Here is a 22456-nt window from a genome sequence, read left to right as displayed (position 1 = left end):
GGCTGAAAGATGTGGACTTTGAAGATCAGTGCCTTTTTAAATTGAAGACAGATAAAGAAGCAGGGCTTTAGAGGGGTTTCTGAAAGTCCAGCTGTGACCTTTCAGCCAAAAAGTTCTGGCAGCAAAGTACAGCAGATCATTACAGATCGGGCCATGGCCGCGCTGATTAGTTGCTGAGGTTTACCAGGTGCTGTAGAGTCAGGGACTGCCAGGTTTTTAGTATGGAACACAGTAGATGGACACAAGGAACATTTCCTGTTCATTTAACAACATTGTCACACCAAACTGCACGTTCTGTCCAAATTGGCTTTATGAGATTTGAAAATGTTTGCCTTGTGGTTTCATTTACGTTTTAGAGTCCCAGCTTTTTTGGAATTGCAGTTGTAAAATAAACCAAAAAGGATTGTCTCAAATCCAGGGACATGTAATAATGTAATAAAGAAACATTAGCCAGGTCTGTCCGGTAATGGTTTTTTTTGGATTAACCATAAACCAGTGGATTGTTATGGATTATTTTAATCTCTACTTTTTATTACAACCTGTCGTTCTCAGACACTTTGGAGGTGCTACGCAGCTGAGAAACCAAACGGCTGTGCGGCTACATGGAAAATGTACGTCCTAACTCCAGAGGGTGTCGCCGCAGCGCAAGCAGACAGTGGCAGCCCAAGCATGAAGAAACTAAACATGGCGGTAATTGTCTTCCCGGTTTAGAAATATGCAGTGTAGATAAAACACTTCCCCGGCATAAATTACTCATCTATTTCAACTTCATCCATCTCATTGTCAAATGACCTTAACGCATCTTGTGCAGTTCACTTTTCGCAGCGATATTAACTATATTGTTCAAAAGCCACACATAATGAAAGGGCAAGACGAGTTCCCACAAACGTATACACACACGCGGAAGGACACGACGCACACAAAACACAAATACCCACACACAACAGCCCCTCCTACCCTAAAGGCCTGACTCCACCAGGATGACTCGAGGCCTTTGTCTCTGCTGGACAAAGACTCAGTCAGTTGAGATGATGTCACCACCACCTTTCTCATGGGAGTAAACCTTTGTCTAGTAGTACAACAACAAAAAAATCTTTGTGGTGCATTGAGCCCACATGTATTTAGGAGAATGAAGGCAGCTTCCGCTCTTTTCTGTTTCTGCATGTGACTTTTTTTCCTCTGTCTTTCCTCCCTTTGCCTTTTCTGTCTTTCAAGATTCCTCCTCCATCTGACAGAATTTATGTTACACTCCACTTTCTCCACTCTCCCTGTCTCCTCTCCTGCTGAATATTTTCTTCTCCCTTCTTGCTCCTCCTCATCAGCACTTGCCTTTCTTCCTCTCCACTTTTTTTTTTTTAACTCCTTCAGTGTCAGTTTGTGTGTATTCCTCTACCATTTTCTTCCTGACCTTCAATCTTGTCTCTTTGTCTTAATCCTTTTTTTTTTTTTTTTTTTTACTCTCACACCACCACCTCCATCTCTCACTCTCTTATAATGACTCATTCAAACATTGGGCATTTGGATTGAACTGTTGGCCCCCTTTCAAATGCCGAACTCTGAATCAGTGAGGCCAGATAATTGAGTTTCTATGAAGGCCACATCCACGATGTTGGTGTGGGTCAGTTGCTCTATGGATTGGACTTGAGGAAACATTTAGGTTCTCACAGACTCACCGAGTAACATAACGCATCACTATGATCTCAGTGTAGGAAACTGAAATAAAACAAATACCACTGATGTCACCAATACATGGGTGAAGTTTTTTTTTTTTTTTTTTTTTTTTTACCATCCAGGCTGTTACAGGTTAAAGGCGCTAGACTGCATTGAGATGCAACCATCTCCATCGCACGGGTTACTTGCTTACATATAAAGGTGCCATTATTATTTGTTGGAATTTGGAAGAGATAAACTTTACCATCCAAGTCTTTTTCTGGTCTATGTTGGTTTCCAACAGGATGAAACTCCAACAGTTAATGTCCTCAGAGCCAAACCATAAAAAAAGTGTATGTAAAGTTTTTTTCTTTTTTTTTTTTTTTTCCTATTTTCTCCACTGTTTAGTCCAATTAAGGGTTGCAGGGAAGCTGGAGCTTACCCCAGCAACCATTGGGTAAAAGGCAGGGCACAGCTTGGACTGGTCACCAGTCCTTCACAGAAGGACAAACAACCATTCACACTCACATTCATTCCTAGGGGGAATATAGATGATTAGTTAACACAACATGCATGTCTTTGGATGGTGGGAGGAAGCCAGAGTGCCCAAGTGAATCCACACATACACGGAGACAACATACAAACTCTGCACAGAGTGACCACTATTCCAACCCCCCCCACTCCCCCTAGCTGAGGCTCGAACCAGCATCCTTCCTGCTGTGAGGCTACAGTGCTAACCACTGCACAACTGTGAAGTTCACCAGTGAAAATACAGAATTTTTTTCTTTGTATATTTTTACCTGTGGAGTAATGGTTTTGATGGGATTCGTACTTTTGATCATTTTCAGAATGGCTCCTTCAGGACTCTTGTAGCTATCATTTTATTGTAACAGCAGCCCTGACACATTTTGTTTCTTAAATGGCTTGATGTCCCCCTCTCTCTGACAGAAAAAAGGAACCAAGAGGAGGTTAAAGTCCAGAGGAATTGGGTCTCTAGGCATTGCATCAGAGAGAGCTTTATCAATCCCTCAGATCACTTATGATCACATTGATGACACCGGGAGAAAGAAGGAAGTACCTTTTTTCATCGAAGAACCAAGGGGGACAGTCGAAGGTAAAACTCTGCCCAAAAGTGGCTCTAGCCACATCAGTTCCCTATGTGGGTTTACGGTTTGGCTGTTTTTGGTTTATACCCAAATTATGCCTGGATTTGGTCATGTCGACATTAGAAATGTAACGTTACACAACTCACCTGCTACTGCTGCTTGTTGGCTGACTTGAAGCTGCATTCAAACATACAGAACATCCATACTGGCACATAGTGTACATATAAACTTAATCAGCTGCACTTACTGAAATTAAGAGCAAAATTAGTGAATATTTGAAGTCTCTGCAGCAGCTTCTAGAGGAATCGGAAGTACTTTCAGATTCTGGTAAACCTGGACAGATTTAGAGTAGATTCACCTGTTACTTTAGAGTACTAGCAAAACATGTAGTTATAGTAATTCCAGTCCGGTGAGAGCTGCAATCCGGCAGGTTTTCAGTGTATTCCTGCTTCAAAACACCTAAATCAAATTAAATGGATCTAACAGCCCATTAAGTTCGGTACAATGATTTGTTAATTTGAGTCTGGTGTGCTGGATTGCGGCTCTCATTGGACCAGATTGAGTAATCCTAAACTAGAGGCTAGCTAAGATGTAACAAAGCAGTTTCTTCATAATGCTGCTGTAGTATAAAAGTTCAACAACATTTGTAATGGTAGAAAAATTACAAACCCCTAACCTTAGCACTTTCAGAAAACTATTCAAGAAGCAACTTGGGCTGCCTATGCCAAGGGCCGGTGCTGGCTCCTGTCACATCTATGTGATATGCAGTTGCAATTACGACCTCGTATAAAATGCTAATTCGTAACATGCTTCATCTGAGCTTCTCTCACTCTGGGATGCTTTTCAAAGAACGCTTGTGAACCTCTTTGAATTGCGTTATTCCATGCTATCGGTCCAAGTCCAGTCTGTTGGCCAGGATTACACATGAAAACATCAAACCCAGTTTTATTGCTGCTTGCTCAAACTTACTTTGATTTGGATCTCCTGACTGAAAATTTTGATTTAAACTTGACACCCTAAAAATCCATTTTCTTTTAAAGTGTTTTTAAATTGGATTTAATTTGGTCATGAACCTTCCTTTGCTTTGGTAATACAGAATGAAAATGGTTTTGTTTGATGAAATAATGCATGTTTAAAGCAGTGAAATGATCTCATGATACTTTAAGAGGCTTGGAAAGCCATCATCTCAGTAAAAGTTTGATGAGTTTAGACACCCAGGGCATTCAAATATCCAAATCAGCGTCTTATAGACACTTTTTTCGGGGTAAAAAAAAAAAACTATCTGTGAGAATTTACTTTGTTTTGTTAACATTTTGAAAATGATTGATAAACCTCGCTTTTAAAATGCTTGGGTGTATCCAAACTTTTGATTTGCACAATTTGTTCATGCCTTTAGATTAGTAAAGTCCACAAGAAATTCTAAATATGAATCTAACAGCAGTAAATGGGTTATAATAACATCTATTCAAGTCCTTAGACACTATACTGAGAGCATTAATTCTATTCAGCTTGCTGCACAAAGAACATATTGAAAAGCAGTTTAGCGTTCTCCGTTCTTACAGTAAAGGCCATTAGACGTTATGGGAGGAGTTGTTATGTGGTGGCTCCTCATTTTCACACAGTAAATAGACGCCCTATCCTGATCCCCTTTGAGCCAAGATGGCTGCCAGGTGTCTTCAGTAAGCCACATGGAAGCCATTACAGTCTCAGTAGTGATTAGAGGTCATGGTTACAAACTTTTTTACAGCTTCAGTTGTCCCCCTTGCTGGCCACAGACACTCAAACTAGGCTTAAATGGAAACTCCTTTAAAGTACCAGCTTGTCAAAGTTACAAGTGGGAATTTCTCGTAATGCCAGTTGCAGTTTACCAATGCTGCAGCCTTACCAAAGCCATAGAGGTGTTACACAATAAAAAAAATCCAAACAAAGTCACAGTGCTAATCTCAGGTCACACAGCTTCTACTTCAATAACGCTTCAACCTGTGTGATTATAAATGCTAGCGAGTGCAACAAAACAGCATCAGACATGTTGATTTCAGCTGTATATGTCTGGTGGATGTCGTAGGGTGCCAGTTAAGCTTTCTGTGTTAAAAAACAATCCCACCAAATGAACTGACCCAGACTCCAGGTTGATAAACACACTTTATGAGATTTTCCTGTCAAACTGTAAAAGGAGCTAAAGTGACATAAATGCAGAACATGATTAGAAAAAATCAGTCTTTTCTTCTTAATGTACCTTGGAAAATAAAAACCAACATGCATCATGTTTACATGTGGAAGGAGTTGTGATATTCAAGTTGATTTCAAACCTGTTAGGAAGCCCCTTCAACGGGTGTTTCTTCAGATTTATTCTTGTGTACAAAAAAAATCTGAATCCATTTATTTTTGCTTAAAATATCTAAAGATAAATAGAGTCATTTGGAGTAGAAAAAGGTGTGGATGACCATATGAAAAATTTTACTTGTTGAAACTGCAGGGGATTGTATGATTTCTGCATCTCATCCCTTTATAAAACACACACCTGTGATATATCTGTCTACATCAGCTTTGGTTCTTATTTATTCTTTTAACCATATCGGTTTCTCTGGATCTGTGGGCAAATATGATTTTTTGTGATTTGATCTCATTTGGAGAAAATCAAAACAATAATGACTGCAAATGTATCATTTTAAACACTTTTTTAAATCAGTTCATAAATTTTATATTTCATTAATATTGTTAATGTACAATACAATTGACCATGATAAATCATAAAAGTTAACTTACAAAATGATTAATTACATCAGTTGGCCTCGTCTGTTGTCTGGTCTGCTTTATAACTCAACTGTTGTGTTTTCATAAGAAATCCTTTCTATGCAGGAATTGCAAAGATACTCGGAAAAACAGGTGAGTACTTCTAGTCTTCTTTGCAACTGTCAAAAGTGAGGTGGGCTAAGAGGGGTTTCAGGGACTGACTTTTGTCATGTTGTCAAGAAAGTGCTTTCAGCAGTTTGGTCTGAATGTAGAGTGCTCCCAACTTCCCATTTCCATGCTTGAAACAGGAGAAATCTCAGAGACATAAGAACATCAGAAAAAAAGAAATGATTATATAATGGAGATGTCCAAACTGCACTGTCTGAACAGTAGCCACTTCCACTGGTTAAGTACTTATTTTTCTTCCTTTAAAAAAAACTCCTCTGTGTTAATCATTAGTCAGCCTGCCTTTTTAATGTGGCGTAGACTGTATTTTAATTAGACTCGCTGGCTGGCTGAGCCTTTGTCCTCAACCGGACAAAACCAGAGCCAAGCAGAGAGACTCTCAGACACTGGTCCTGCGTTGACCTGGCCTGTTTTCTGTACTGGGTGGCCTGCCAACACCATGGGTGAGGAGCAGGACTGGCCTGGCTGGGAGTGGACAAGGGCCTTGGGGACTGAGGGGACACAGACTGGGACTCTAAAGAGAAGTAGAGAGATGGAGAGGTGTAGAGTTGATAAGGTGCCATTGTGGAGCGTCAGTGGTTAGAAATAAACTGGTCATTGTCTGATTTAGCCGGTGTCTGGCTTATCGCTCCACTTATCTGTCTGGCACCACCCACCTCCCCTGTCTCTAAGAATCTCTCAGTTCTAACTATTCTTCCCTTGCTGGGCAAAAAAAAAAAAAAAAAGTTCCACTGATGGGCCAGATAGACTCCACATAAACTCTTACTCTGATTTGTCACCAGTAAACAAGTTTGTCCCCCTCACTGAGCTGATGTCAGGACTAAAAGCAGCTCTGATTACCTCTAGAATACTTGTTTTTCCCTACTTTTCCTCTCACATTCACTCCCAATTTCATTCCCCGTCTACCCGTCTCTGTGTCGCTCCCTCTGCCTCAATATTTGACAAAGTCAAACACACTGGATGATGGAATACAAGAGGGGTCTGAATGGCTTTTGCTTGAATCGAAATGGTCATTCACTTCTTGGACACACATTTGCCCCGCTATTCTTTATGACAATGGAGGCTTGGTGGTTTGGAGGAGAGACATGTCAAACTTTGCTGACAGTCTGACTGCAGGTCAAGACCCCGCTACACATGTTGTTCTTCGCTGTTGTTTTTAGCTGTGACAGCAGCCAGCCAGCTGCTCTCCCAAAGTGGAGCACTGCAGTTTCTACTTCTGTTAATGTTGTTTCTCATTTAAATTATTCAAAATGACCGGCCAGCTGCAATGATTTTGTGTGATTTGACACAATTTAAAAAGGTAATTTGGAATTTTACCACTTGTTGTTGAATACTAAGTGGTTGAGATCAAATTTTTAAAAAAAACAAACAATTCTGCTCTTTTTCTTCTCATCTATGTTCTTGTTTTCATGGCTTCAGGCCCTCCCCACCACTCTTGGTCGTCTTTCACTCTGAGCTGCCCTGCTTCTCCAGGTATCTTTCTATTTCTATTTATTTCCATCTCTTTTGACACAACATTCTTTGAACATGAATTTCACAAGTTGCCCTTTCTCTCTCACTCTCTCTCATGTAGAATAGTTGCCACAGAAGCTAAATTAAAATCTTAAATCAACCCATTTAGACATATTTTCTCTGTTTAAAATGGCTTTAACCTTATAAACTGTTTATGAGCTGTTTTTTTTTGACTGATATTATCAATTATCTTTCTTTACAGTAAAGAGGAATCACAATAAAAGCACATCCATTGATATTTCCCGTGCCAGCAGCATAACCGATGAGCTCGATGACATGAGTGAGGATATCCCCCTGCCTGTGGTTACTGACAAGAATCAGTAAGTCCCTGCAAAGCCTCCCTTCTGCTTTTCCCTGAAGTCCCCTGTCTCTTTCCCATCCATCACCCTCCACTGACCTCCATTCTCTGATCCATATTAGCCTGATTTTCCCTACTGGTCATTGTACCCAAAGGCCTTTTGTCAGACCAGAAAGCCCCTCTAGCTGCTTTCTAAATGAAGTTGTTTTGTTGAACTCTCTTGAGGGTTAAAGAGACTCTCGAGGGCCATGGCTATATCAGGTACAGAGGGTTCTAAAGGGGATTATCCCTTCAGTCTTGAGAGAAATGTCATAGAATTCCCTCTCAATAGGTTGTAGAACATGGTACATGCTATGGTACAGAAGGCTTGTCACCACATGCCCTCATTGAACTGAGAATTCACTGTTGTTGTTTGCTGAGTGAATTCTGAGTGTGTTGATGATCTATCCTCTCACTGACCCGGTCATTTAAATGAGTTCCATTAAAGCGAGAAACAACATAATGAGATTTTCTTTTCTTCCCTTGTTGAAGCAATGCATGATGACTACTACAGTGACTAACACCTGACCCTCTCTTAGTCATCCGCTAACTCCCACCGCCTTTTCTGACACCACATTACGTCCTCACTCATTTAAAACACTCAATAGTTGCTGCAAGTGTTCACAAAGAAGCAGAGCAGGGAGGTTTTTCCACAGGTGACATGTCCACATTATTGCTTGAGCGTTATTGCATCTGGAACTTGTTTGGCATCTTTGTATCCAGATTGGGAGTTTTTACACACTGGGCTGACTGATAATACCACGTCCCACGGGACTGTGCAAAAGGTTTAAAAAACTTGAGTGGTGCTTTGTGTGTGTTTTATTTGTAATAAGCTGTTTGAGTGTGTGTGTGTGTGTGTGTTTTCTCCTTGCCATGATTACTACATCTATTCAGTTAATACTAAACCTCTGTTAAAGTGGGCTGCAACACCCCGCCATGCTTGAGGTGATGGCTCAGGTGCACTGGAGGCTCTGGAGTTGCAGTTTGAATGTGGTACTGTGACACCTTGACATGCGCTGACCCCTTTGTATTGCATTTATCACTTACATGTGTTGCTGACGTTCACTTGTATGCAATGTTTTGCATTTGCATACAACTTGCAAATCAACATTCTGAGTTGATGAAGTGCACATTAAAATGAGCATTTCTTCAAATGTGAATGTGCTGCAACGTTTTATGTCATGAATTTATTTCTTTGCACACAGCACGTTAGGATTTCAGCAGATTCCCCTCTGATATTTAAGTCAAGGAAGTAGTTCATGGTGTATTTAGAGGTTTGTACTTGGCTCCTATTCATGCTGTGTGCTCACTGCTTCTGAGTACTGCAAAATCTTAAATGATACATTACAACCTCCGTGTGTCATGTTTGCTTCTTTTTCCCTCTAACTTGCCATCAACAGATACAGCATTGCACTTTTACTTACTTTGTAGACACTTTTAATTTCATAAACAAGTTTTATTGTAAAGGAGATCTATAGGTGTTAATAGAAGATTTGCCGAGTCAGAGAATTCCTAATGCTTTGGCATTGTCATTGTCCGACAAGCTTGATGGTTCTTCATCACCTGCTTTGTAAGCCAGAGTCAGTGGATTTCTGCAGCTTTAATAGGTGTTTTTTTTTGTTTTTTTGTTTTTTTTACCTCCAGTAACTACTGTTTAATGAGCTTTTTCATGACATAAACAATAGTGGCATTAATTACATTTGGTAAAAGAAGTTCATTTTCTTTGTCTGTTGGTTGAATTTATGTGATTTTGTGACTAATCTTACAGTTCATTTATGGGCCATTTTGTATCATACTTTACATGATGAGCTCCTTTTCCTGCTGGTCTGAACCAGACTTGCTGTTTTAGCTACACTGTTTGTTCCAATATCTACATCTAATTGAAGAAAGATCTTACCCATATTTCAAGTTGCCATATTTTCTTACCCATTTTGAATGTGCGTGAATGTTGGTTCCCTCTTGTAGATATGTGTGCATGGATGTTGTTATAAGTATATGCAGCATTCTTGCTTATTAAGCACATAATCTACAGTTGCCTCTGTCACCTAACTTCATCTCTGATATGTTGACTTTTCATGTTCAGACTGCACTCTTCTTCCTCTGTGTTTCTGTACAGTTTAACAGAGAATCATTGCTATCCAAGATTAGACTCTTAAACAGTATCCATTTATTTATATAAAGAGCAATAGAATATTCTATTGCAATTTTTTTCTCAATGACAAAAAAACAAACAAACAAAAAAACCAAGACCCGATTTAATGTTAAACAAAAGTTATGAGCGGCAGGATGCCTCTTCTCTCTCTTGCAGTCGTTTGACCTGCCCGTGCGTGGCAATGGTTCAGGACTCTTTCTCCACACAGCAGTTGAATTCTACAAGGTACTGTACTGGGCCTCCCTCATTCTTCTGTTCCTCTCTCTCCATCTCACCATTACACCTTGATCTGATCTCTGATCTTTATCTCAGACGGACGCCATGGAAAATGTCCCTTTTGACACACAGACCATAACTTTTAATACCTATACCCCTATGTATCATTTATAATTTGATATATTCCTCTACTCCTGGAAAATGTGATTACAGTTTATTACATTTTCCTCTTCATATTGAATTGCAACTGAGAATTTGAAAAAGAAAAAGTTTTAAGTCTGCAAAAGCTGTAGCTGTTCTCTGGGCACGTGGACTACACATGTACAGAAATACTGCTCAGATGTCATTGAGCCTTCTGCTGGTATTATGTTCAGAGTTTGGTAAAAATACACATACTCATCTGTTTTTGTAATACTCAAGTTACTTATATATTGTGACAAAATAGGCTGAAGTTAGAAAAATACAAATGCATGTTAGCAAGTGTCATGTTCCCAGCAGCTATTATTATTATTATTATTATTTTTATTTTTATTTTTTATTTTTATTTTTATTTTTATTTTTATTTTTATTTTTATTTTTATTTTTATTTTTATTTTTATTTTTATTTTTATTATGATTATTCATCATTCATACGTTATCCTAAGCGCTTAATCCGATGAAGGGTCGCGGGGAAGCAGGACCCTATCCCAGCAGTCTTTGGGCGAAAGTCAGGATACACCCTGGACAGCTCACCAGTCCATTGCAGGGCCACACAGAGACAAACAACCACTTACGCTCACTCCTATGGACAATTTAGAGTAACCAGTTAACCTAATCCATGTACTTATTAGTAGTAGTAGTATTAGTAGTAGTAGTAGTGGTATAATTCTAAAGGATACACCGTGTGTTATGTAGCACAAAACAAAATCAGTGTGTATTAGTTTACATATAAAGGGAAATGCAACGTTGTGCAGATTTTACCTTCCCAACTGCCAAGCATGGATTGGATTACGTTTAATTGATCCCATGTAACTGGCAATGGCACATATGGCAAGCGAGTTTATGTTCCAGTGGCAGGCAAAGTTTTTGCAAGTTTCTGCTACTTTTTTCCTACTTTTTGGAAGGTCATGCTATATAGATATGTTCAAATAAGGGCATTATAACAGCACACAAAAAAAGCATAAATGAATAATTAGTGTTGCCTGCCATCCTGGCAACAAAACACTGCAACATAATTTCTGCATCATGCCCTTCTTTCTTTCCCCTCTAGCCAGACATAGCTTTGGAGTATTTCTAGCAGTTAGAAATGTTCTCGCACTGAGGATACTGGGACCTCTAGTCAACTTCCAGACTCTATCAGGAGTTAACTCTAAAAAAGAGCTTTTGCTCCATCTGAAAAAAAGTGTGTGTGTGAGAGAGAGAGAGAGAGAGAGAGAGAGAGAGAGGGAGAGATAGAGAGAGAGAGAGAGAGAGAGAGAGGCGGTGTCTATATCCTTTGCAGGGTTGTTGTACCCAAAACATCCAAGCTCAGATTTGGGCCTTGCTGGGCACTCCCATAACAGCTGGTTTGTTTTGCCCCTGGTGTCACGCCACTAAGGACAGCACTGTCATTTGGCACCCTTATCTGGGTCTTTGCAGACAGCTTCCAGATCCACCCATTCTGCCTGAGGCGACTTGCTTGCACACATGGATGTTGCTGTTGTTTTATAGTCAGAAATGTTGTAAGGTTTCTTCACACCTCCCAGCTGTTATTTATATTTGACAAGAGCGAGGTGTTTCCTGGTTCAGGTTTAAGCTTGTTCAAACAATCCTTCTTTTACATTTCTTGGTACCTCTATCATTTTGACTTCTTGTCACTGTGCTGGCTGGAACATTCCACTGTTTGGCTTTGCTCAAGCAGACTAACCCCCTGAAATGTTCGTGTTTGTTTACATGTGAAAGAAGCATCAAAACAGCTGGCTGCGATGTCTCTGGGCTTCTGGAGAGGAAGTGGTGCAGGGCAGCGTCCACACGCAAACGTGTCTTTTTGCCTCTCTAAACCCAAAATACACACAAGCACACTTTCCCCCCCTTTGAGAACATAAATCTTTATTATTGCCTAGTTTGTTTGTTTAAAACCAGCTTTTGATGATTTGGTTTATTTAATACAATATCTCACATAAACAAAAACAAAACTTACACATACACAGTAAAAAGCACCCAGCTGTCAACATAATTCTTCCTCTTTTTATTGTAAACAGTATTTGTTTACCTACCCCTGAGCAAATGAGGCTTGATTTTGGTACAGTTCCGACAAGCATTGATTTCCCCTGATTGTGTGGATGCATCAGAATGTGTGAGAACCGGCGGTCTGCTGTGATGCAGTGTGTATACTGTTATACACTTTGATGATGTATATATCAGACATTTAGTTGTCTACAGACCCCAGCAGAGCTGCTGATTCTGAATCCACCCTGTAGCAGATTGACATCTACCCTTTTGGAGAATGAGTAAACGTTTCCAATATACTTCTCTGGCCCTAAATAGAGAAAGCCCTTGTTTAGCTGATTTCAGAGATTGTATCTTTTCTCTCTCTCTCTCTCTCTTTGCCTACTTTTTTGTTTTTCTTGTCTTTCTCAGTCCTCTGTTATTACCAAGTTTCTCAGCTTCAGTATGAGTGTAACTGAGTGTAACTGCCCCAGATCAGTAATGTGTGTCATCCTTTGACCTGAGGCATTTACTCCTTACTCCTGCTGGGTGTGGCGAGCTTGTCTTGCCTCCTCCTCCACCTTTTTTTAAAAAATATATCTCCTCTGGGACCTGTAAAAACCAGCATGAGCCACCTGCAGGCAGATCTTAATTAGTTCCCCTTTTGAAAGCTAGCAGGAGATAAACAATGAAACCCCACTGCAGCACCACAGGAGGGTTTGCAGGCAGACATACATGCATCACAGCCTGTCCTCTTCAAGAGGGGGCCTCTCTCTGCTGAGCTACTTGGATCCTTTGTGCAGAGCTTGGAACAAATTGACTCGTTGTCTGTGTGGCCTCTGTATGCCTGTCACACACTGTACTCTGATACCGATGGTATGAAGATGGATTTCAAACACAGAATGGAAGACAAAGGTGTTCTTAAAGCATCAACTTGACAAAGCAGATGTCATGAAAGTCTTTTGGGAAATGCATGAGACAAAAATACACAAACATCTTCACACAGACAAAGTTAACTTCAAAAAGAAATCCTTCCGCTCACCAGCAAGAAAAGCTGCTCCAGTGCTTCTGCTTTCTGAACAGATAGAAAAAGAAAGTGTGGCGAGTAAATGGACTCATACACACATTTCTTAACTTTTTATGGGTTCCTGGTACATAATGAAGACAGAAAAGATAGTTTTGCAAAAGTACAACTGGCAGACACTAGTCCATATGCTCTGTGCAACAGCGATCTGTACAGAGGCATTCAGTGTATTACACACTGGTTTCTGATGTGGTTTTTGACCTCTTTGCCACCTTTGCTTACTTGGATGTATTTGAAGTGGTTTAACTGGCCCAAATCACGTACACATCATAAATGCTACAGCTTTGCTACAAAATGCTACAACACAATATAATGTGTTGATTAGAGGTTCCTGGTTTCTGCTGCTGCAGAATATTTAGGCATTTGATCAAAACTTTAGACGGTCATTCCTCCGTCTTATTCTGGATCTACTTTTTGATATATATTGCTCTGTTTATTCAGTAAAATCCTTAAAGATTTTTCATCTGTTTAGAAAAAATGATGACCGACCCTTTCAACTCTGCACCTTCTCTCCTCTGTTTACTCAGATTCTGCAAAACATAAATAACTTATAAGCTTTTGAATTTTGGTGCATGCTTTATTTATTTAGCTATTCACACAATCAGAAATAAATGTTAAACATTGCACAAACTGACAGCCTTTTTATAACACATCACACCCATTGCATTTTCATATTAATTATAGAGTGTGTTTTGGTTGTGCTTTTTACTGACAATCCTGCCTTAACAAAGGCCTTCTTGCAACTGTTTTATGGATGAGAGTGTTTACTTCACTTCTGGTAATAGTTTATTGCCTCTTGCCGTGAATCTAAAATGTAGAGATTCATTAGAGAAAAATAACGACACGAACAGAAATGGTCCGAACAGGAAAAAAAGCACAATGTCACCAACATTTCCAAGTGTTGGTCTGTGTATATCCCAGTTTGGCTGCAATGGCTTTAAAAAATCACAGCATCGCTTTTGGTTCTTTTAGCAAAATGTGCCAGGAGTGCAAACGCTTCTAGGCTGAAGTGAACCCATCACAGCATGCTGGTTTGGTAAGTATCCTGGTGTGTGGTGTTTCAGGCCTCTTTCCAAAATCAGCATGAATAACTACCCATGAAGGAGGCCAGACTGAGTAGCATTCACAGCTGCAGTAAGAAAAATAGACAGGCAAACAAGAGGTGGATTCATAACCCGTAGTTCTGTATATTTGGCATTGTGTGTTCTGAAAAATATGATCCTGTTTAGACAAGCATGTTTTTGTTTTCCACGCTTTTCTCTTAAAGGGGAAATTTAGACAAGACAGAAGTTGGAGGGATTTCAATTTCCTGACCATCAGAGCCAACGCTAATAATGAGGATTATTTTTATTGTTTTTCTGCTTAAAATGTTCACAAATCATGGCTGTACATCATGTCACCTTCATGCTGCCAATAAAATGAAACTATGCTCTTTTTTTTGGTGTTCGTGTAGTATACTAGCCTGTGTGAAATCTGCTCAGAGCTGGAAAGCACTGCCTTGTCTTTTGGCAGCAGTTCAGCTAACCCCCCCCACATCAACCTGTACCACCACAAATGCAAATATAAAAGCAGCTAATGGGAAAAGCAAATTAACGCAGGAAATTGCTGTTTTCACAGCAAGAATCACAGAGCAGCTCTGGGACTTTCTTTTTCAGAGATGACTATTTTATTTAAAAAAAAAAAAAAAAAAAAAGAAAAAAGAGTTCCAGTGATTAAAATGCAGTGCTGTTAATAATTATATACTCACAGAACAAATATAGTAACAATCAGTGTTTCCTAATTTAATTGTTTCTTTCCAGTACATTGTTTGGTCATGGAATAATGTTTTCCCTAATGGGTTGTTGCTTTGCAACAATGGGGTTAGATATAAATTTTAAACTAATTAAGCAGCGCAATTACCAAAATTAAATTATGAAGACCCTGTGAATGGAAGTCAAGATATATTAGCTTGAGGATATTTTTTTCCACACAAGCACATCCATAAACCCACTGATAACAAACTTCAGATGATGTGGAAGTATTTTGAGTCATTTTCAGTAAATATTGGTATAATTCACTAAAGAGCAACAAATAAATTATATATTTTGCCTTTCAAACTTTGTTCCCATTGTATTTTTGTGAAGGATGTGAAAAGCTCAAAAGGAGTTATTCTGGTGCCCAGACCACATAACTCCTTAACACACTGAAAAGTCTCGTTTTGGGTCCAGGTTTTTTTTGTCCCCTTTCCTCATCCACATCATGTAGAACACATTAATAAAATGCCTGCTGTGTCATCTTTTCTTCTGCTCTTTTTATTGACCTGCTTGAAAAACATAATGAAGTCAAAGGAAAATGACAGAAGAAACTAGTAAAGATGAAAGAAAAGATGCAACTTTATACAACATTTCCACTGAGCTGAGATGTGATACCAAAGTATAACACATTTTACAGCAGCAGCACTTTGTTTCTTTACATTTAAAATATATTACCAATATAGAAGAAGAGGAAGAAAGTGATCAGAATTTTTTTAATAATAAATTTTGCTGTGAACAAATTGCAAACATAATTTGGCACAAAACTCACTTTGGCAGCAACAACTGGCCTAAAAAGTGTGGAAACAGAAAACCTATAATGATCATACTCTGTAAATTTTAATCTTTTCATTTGAGAGATCAATAAATTTTATTTTCTTATTTTATTTTGGGGCTACATGGTGGTGTAGTGATTAGCACTCTGGCCTTTCTGTGTGGAATTTGCATGTTCTTAACATGTATGCATGGGTTGTCTGCGGGTACTTCAGCTTCCTCGCCCTGTCCGAAAACACGCATGTTAGGTTCGTTGATTACTCTACATTGTCTCTAGGAGTGAGTTTATGTGTGAAGGGTTGTTATCTCTCTGTACTGGCCTTGTGATGGACTGGCGACCAGTCCAGGGTGTACCATGCCTCTTGCCCAGTGATCGCTGGGATAGGTTCCAGCTTCCCTGCGACCCTGAATTGGAGTAAGCAGTTAAGAAGATAGATGGATATTTTATTTCATTTTATTTTAGGTTATGTTATGTTATGTTATGTTATGTTATGTTATGTTATGTTATGTTATGTTATGTTATTTTATATTTTATTTTATTTTATTTTATTTTATTTTATTTTATTTTATTTGTCTCTTACACTGTTAAAGATTGTCCTGTTAAAAAACGGTAAAGAACTGGCAGCACAGTTGCCAGCAAGTTACTGCAAAAAAGCAGCGCCTTGCTGTTGTTGAAATTTACAGTTTACTACTGTTTATGTAAATACAGCATAAAACTGTTATTTTATGTCTTTACAGTAAAATACTGACTGAAAGTTTTGCAGTTAATTATTGCTAATTTACATTTCTTCAGAAGAGGTATATTTACAAGATTTTACTGTACACTTACTGTACAAACACAATTTGCATTCTACTGTATAAGTTACTGAGTAAAGGACTGCTAGCATAAAACGATGATTTTTTTTTTTTGTAAATCTTGTGATATGTTAAATTATTGCTTTTTTAAATTGTTGACATTTTTAGACAAACAATACAACTTCATTGTCTTTTCAAAACATTTCTCTTTATTAAACTTTTGAATAACTTTAAATGTCTTTTATGAATAAAAAGTAAAACCCTGAGACATGTTAATGAGGTAAACTAAAAATTTAACAACTTAAGCTCGGGTAATTCAACAAAAGTGCAGTATTAATCAGTATTTAAGAAACTAAGTAAATAATTTCAATGAATGAAATTGCAAACATTCTTATAAAATGGGTAGAAAATAACAAAGCACAAAGCTCATTCCGATAAATACACTTCTATTTCAGTCATAAAAATAATATAAATGATCAGTACTATATTTTGACAACTCTGTACATAAACAAAAGTGACTGAGTGAGTTTGTGCATAACTGAAAAAGTGACCGAGTGAACAACTGAACAACTAAGTCAATGATGCTGTGACCAAGAATTAGTGACTACAAAAACAAAATGTGTGTGTGAGTGTATGATCGGGCTGACTGTCTTATATGAAGTCCCATTTAAAGTCTATGAGCCTCTTCAGAAGACTGGAGACACGAGGGTTGATGGATGTCACCTTCTTCTGGGTAATCTTTCCAGTCTTCTTTGATGGAAACTTGCCCCGTCTGGCCTTGGTCCCTCTCTCTGGGTTGATCCCAATGAACTGCCTGCAAAATAAATGTGTATGTTCAGAACTGGTGTTTACTATTTAGGGTTTACTCACAAATATAAACACAACAAATTCTATTGTTGTATCAAGAACACTGCCCTTTATAACATGAAGTTAAGTGTAGGTACTGTTACATTTTAGCATTTCTTTCTGGAGTTATGAATTGTCACCTGAACACCTGAAAGGATTCATGGACAGTGGTAGTTTTCACTGTCCTAATTAGTGGCAGGACAGTTGTTGTAACATACTCCAGGCATCAAATGTTTTGGGCAGTTAGTATTCTTTACACATCAACTAATAGTAGCTGAAGAATGTAAGCATCTAGGCATCTCACCTTTGAATGAATTCGAGTGTGCATGCAGCCTCATCTTGGTACTGGAGATTGAAGGCGTAGTAAGTAGAAAAAAGAGCTGCAAGTCCAGTCAGAAAAGTCGGCTGGATGCCCTCACAGATAATGTGCTCTTCAAGGCTGGTCATCCAGTGGCGAATACAGCTTCCTGGTGTTTCACCTGAAACTACAAAGCAATGTCTGTGTCAGCATTGACTTTAAATTGTTTTGTTATGTCATTGCTACATTGCAAAAGCATGCAAGGGAAACAGAAAATCATTCATACAGTCACAAATAAATGCTATTCTTTTAACAAAAAATATCATTTTAATATATTTATCATGAACTGGTCTAGAAGGACATTAATTTAACGGTGCATATTGTGTATTGTGAAATTGTATTGCATAACTTCATCACTGGGGTGGGATTCTATATAAGCTTGTGCTTTTTCCACTCCTTTTGAACATATTTATCATATGTTTTATTTTTTCTATTTTTGTTTTTAGATTTGTCATTATGTTAAAATGAACCTTTCTAAAAACTATCTGAAAAAAAACCTGTCCACCTGCTCAAAAGTCAATTAGTAGCCTATTCTGTGTTTGGCAAAATAATACTATCCCACAAACCCACAACAGCTAAAGTGTAAATATAAATGAACCTTTCTTAATATCCTATCACTAATTTGGACTGACAGGATCCAGAATTAAAGAAACAAACTAACCACAGCACTCTTACCGAAAAGATTTTATCCTGTCAATAGAGGGATATACAGTTGTGTTCATATTTATTCATATCCTTTCATTAAAGAAGGAAAAAAAACCACCTGCCTGTAAAATAAGCTGAACTTTACTAAAGTAATAATAAATACAAAATTTATGAAAATCATTACATTATTTTCTAATTCTGGTTCAAAAGAATTTTTTTAAAAAAAAAAGCAAACAAATAAGATAATTTATTACATATTACATCACTCATAAACTAATATTACTAATAATAAATGTTGAACAATCAGTCAGGTGTTTTCTGTTCCTCTCAGTCAGACTTCTGCACCTGTTGACAGGTATTTTGTCCCACTGTTCAACAGAAAAGTGCTCTAATTTGTCCAGGACACATTTGTTTGTTTTTTTTCTTTCTTCAACTCAATTAAATGAAAAAACAGTGTCTTATATTACTAAATTATATTTTTGCAAATTTATAGTTATTGTTCCTTTTTTAAGTCTCCAGTTATTTGAGTGACTGTTTAAATTAAGCTTTTTAATGAAAGGGGATGAATACATATGAGCACAACTGTATATCACACATGTAACGAGCGGTACCGAGACATTACGAAATTTTCCGAAACGTAGTTGCGCAACCTTCGTCAAAACGTTGCAGGTTTTAAAATTACTGGAGGCTAATTATTTTGTTAGTCCCATGCTTAAGTGACAGCAACGGAACAGCATTTAAATTGCAACGTTGTTGTAAAACTGCACTTTGCAGAAGAAGAATTTAGAAGTTAGCAAACACTGGATGCAACTCACCCTGTAAAATGAAAGATCCGATTTATTTCCAGCTCCGGTCCCACCACGTTGTCAGTTTGCTTCCACCCTGAAATAAGTGTTTAAGAAGTTACTTGCCATTCCAGTACCATCCACCTTTTGCCGATCAGAGGGGGACGGAATATCGTGCATAAAACTTTCCATAGCTGCAGGCTACAAGTTAACCATAGCTGGAAGCACTGACCGCTTCAGATGGCAGTCAGGTGATCCGACGTTAGAATCACTCCGAGGTTTGCTGTTTGTGTCAGGTCAGTCTCAAATCAGACTGGAAAACTTTCACGTTAATCTGAGTCAAGTCCTGTGTGCATTATTCAATTTGACAAGAATTTACATAAAGAAACCCGTTTTAATAAATGATTCGCTGACGTATAGTTAATAATACAACATTACAAATATTTTATTAATTTTAAGATCTGATGGCATATAGGCAACCAAATCATAACAGCACAATGTGTTGAATTCAGAAGTTATTCAAAGGCAAAACAAAGAAGCACTCACCTTACAGTTCACGAGATGAAGATGGATAAAAAAAATCCCAACTTCAACACATGTGGGCTCCATGCAGTGTTCAGTTCCCAAGATGCAATGCAAAAAATACTGTAAAGTCCTGTCTTTTTTCCCCTCCGAGCAATAATATTGTAGAATACTGTTATCTTTCATTTAAGTAATTATATCAACCTAAATTAACAGCAATGAACTGCAATTAACAATAACAGGATAATACTGTTGATATTTTGGGGTTAATTTACAGCAATTTCTAACAGTGTAGATAGTACTAAGCAAGTAACCATAATTGTGCCATATAGCAAAAATTCTCAAGGCATTGTATTTTATCCATAGTTTGTTAGCTCGTAATGTCGCAGTGATGAGGAGAGACACAGGAAACACAGCAGACACCATGTAGATAAGAGTTAAAGAGCATCCTGAGCTGTTTTCGACAGTTAATAAATGATAATGAGCGTTCCAACTACTTGTGTCTGGGCACATCCCTCAGCTGCATCCACCCCCCTTCTTAAATATTATTTTAATAAATGTTTCTTTACACAGTGTTATAGATAAATTTTTAAAAAAGTGTAATGTGATTATAATTTTTCATGTTTTTAAGTTTTATAAGCATCGATCATGACATATGAATAGTTTCTTATTCACAGAATTGGTGATTTAAAATACTAAATAAAAGTTACTAAAGTAAAAAAAGTGACAGATGTGTGACCGATTCCAGCTGCATCACACCTCAAGACTTTTGATAGAAAAATCCCTCATGTTTTTCTGATTTAATTTATGCAGCCAGCAGCTCATAAACTCGGGCCATGATGGTAAAGTTTATGGATGTTTTCCTTTTTTATGGCATGTTTTTAAGTCAGCTGGAATTCTCTGAGAAGACTGCAGCACCCAGCAGTAATGACTGGTGTCATTGAGCTCCTAATGAGGAAAAGTTTTTTCCTGTCTATTCCTGTGTGTCGCCACCGGTTGAACAGATTAGTTCATTCCTCTGAAGTGCAGAACATGTCAACCGTGATTAGTTTGTGACTTTGGATATACAGTAGGTTTCCCTGTAGACTGTTCAGAAGTCTTTGCACAAATCCTGGCAGCTCTTACTTTGACTTTAGCAGAATCCAGTAGGGGCTCAATCTAACCTGCACCGTGAGGAATCCCAGACTTGCTGCAGATGCTCCCCTGTCTATGAGAGAAGTGCCTCCTTTTCCGCTGAAATATCAGAAGCACCTGAATAAATACTCGATCGTCTTCTGTATGTGTTTTGCTCTGGATTCTCCTCTTTCTCCTCCCCGTTCTGCTGTACAGGGCTCCATTTCTTCTTCACTCCTGTTAATGAAAACAGTAATCTGCAGCAGCACCTGAGTGGTCTGTTTGTACAGCCAATCTTTTAGCTTTTCACATTGCCACCCCCCCCCCCCCCCCCTCCCCCTCCCACGCAGACACTTTTTTTCTCAGCTTTTTCAGGGCTCTCGTGCTCTCAGATTTTCAAATAGTCTTGCTGTGCCATTTGATGTGGTTTGGAGGGGGTTTACTCAGGTGTGGCGGGTCTGACAACCAGTGCTGCCACCACCCAGTCTCTGATGTTGTGTCCATCTACCACCAGGTGCTGGAGCTCCGTCAGAGAGCCCAGTGTCTTGGGCCTCAGCATGAATAGAAGGCCTATTGATGAAGCCCCTCCGTGGGGCTCTGTGCTCTTACACGCCGAGGCAGGGGTATACCGTGGACGAGTGCGTTAACCTTCTGGAGAGGAGAGGGAATTTATCGTACATTGCATGTATCTGACTGGGTTCACATGTCCCCGAAGCCCCCCCCCCCCCCCCCCCCCCCCCACACACACACACACACACACACACGCAAACACACACTTTGTGTGTTTAAAATAAGACTACCTTCAGGTCAGCAGACCTGGAATACACCCAAAAAAGGATGAGATGAGAGGGTCTGGACATATTTTGTTCATGTTATAACAAACTTCTTTTTATTCTAGCACAAAAAGTTGTTTCACTAAATTTCAAATTTTCATGGGTGAAAATTTTACTAAGATTTGCACATAATAAGGCAGCTCTCAAAATAGAGCTGAAGTTGATCCCAGAGACTAAAACAAGTCATGTGTGACTCAAACTTGCTAAAATGCCATTTCGGCACTTTTTAATCCACCACCCTAAAAAGCTTTGTTTAATTAAATAGCTTACTTAAAATTTCTCTTTTAATGAAGACATCAGGAAAACCTGAGCTTTTAAAGTGCTGCTGAATAAAATCAGTTAAAAAAAAAATCCTTATTAGCAGCAGTTTCTGAACACAACAATGCTGGCACATCAACAGGCTTTTCTGAGAATCGGAAGCTTTAATTTCCTGGTAATGTTTGCTTAAGTTATTTGAATTAGATTTCTCTGAAAGGACATACTTACTTTAAATTGAAATCCCATCCTCAGAATGCTGCTTTATCACACTGACCACAATGGCAAAAAGCCGTGCCCTTCTAATCCTGCTGCCTAAGAGCTTCCTCTATCGCAACATCAGCACCCAACTTTATGCTTTGTACCTCTTGTACACAACACCGACCACAAGCCCACACATTTGCTGCTTCACCACAGACTACTCTGGAATTTCACATGCTCTTTGCTACTTAGAAAAAGGCAACCACTGGAGCACTGAAGTTGCATTTCTCAGTATATGTGACATTTAAAGTGTATCTTATTTAATATCTGAGAGTACGAAGAAAGAGACGAGCAATGTTGAAGATTACAGTAAAAGGAGAAATGACTTTTTTCTTTG

General features: G+C 38.6%; 1 protein-coding gene across 1 annotated transcript in view; it reads left to right on the top strand.

The window, feature by feature from the left end:
- Positions 1–22456, top strand: part of kcnq1.2 (potassium voltage-gated channel, KQT-like subfamily, member 1.2) — a gene marked incomplete at both ends in the record, with an annotated part of 177485 nt that overhangs the window by 22313 nt on the left and 132716 nt on the right. The window contains 5 exons of the mRNA XM_079246599.1: positions 553–690; positions 2599–2782; positions 7095–7148; positions 7390–7507; positions 9833–9901. Coding sequence (XP_079102725.1) covers positions 553–690; positions 2599–2782; positions 7095–7148; positions 7390–7507; positions 9833–9901 — 563 coding nt within the window. The remainder of the gene's footprint in view (positions 1–552; positions 691–2598; positions 2783–7094; positions 7149–7389; positions 7508–9832; positions 9902–22456) is intronic.

The sequence above is a fragment of the Telmatherina bonti genome, assembly GCF_933228915.1.
Source record: "Telmatherina bonti genome assembly, chromosome: 2".
NCBI lineage: Eukaryota > Metazoa > Chordata > Actinopteri > Atheriniformes > Telmatherinidae > Telmatherina > Telmatherina bonti.
Note: the sequence above shows the minus strand (reverse complement) of the source record. Positions and strands in the feature narration are given on the sequence as shown.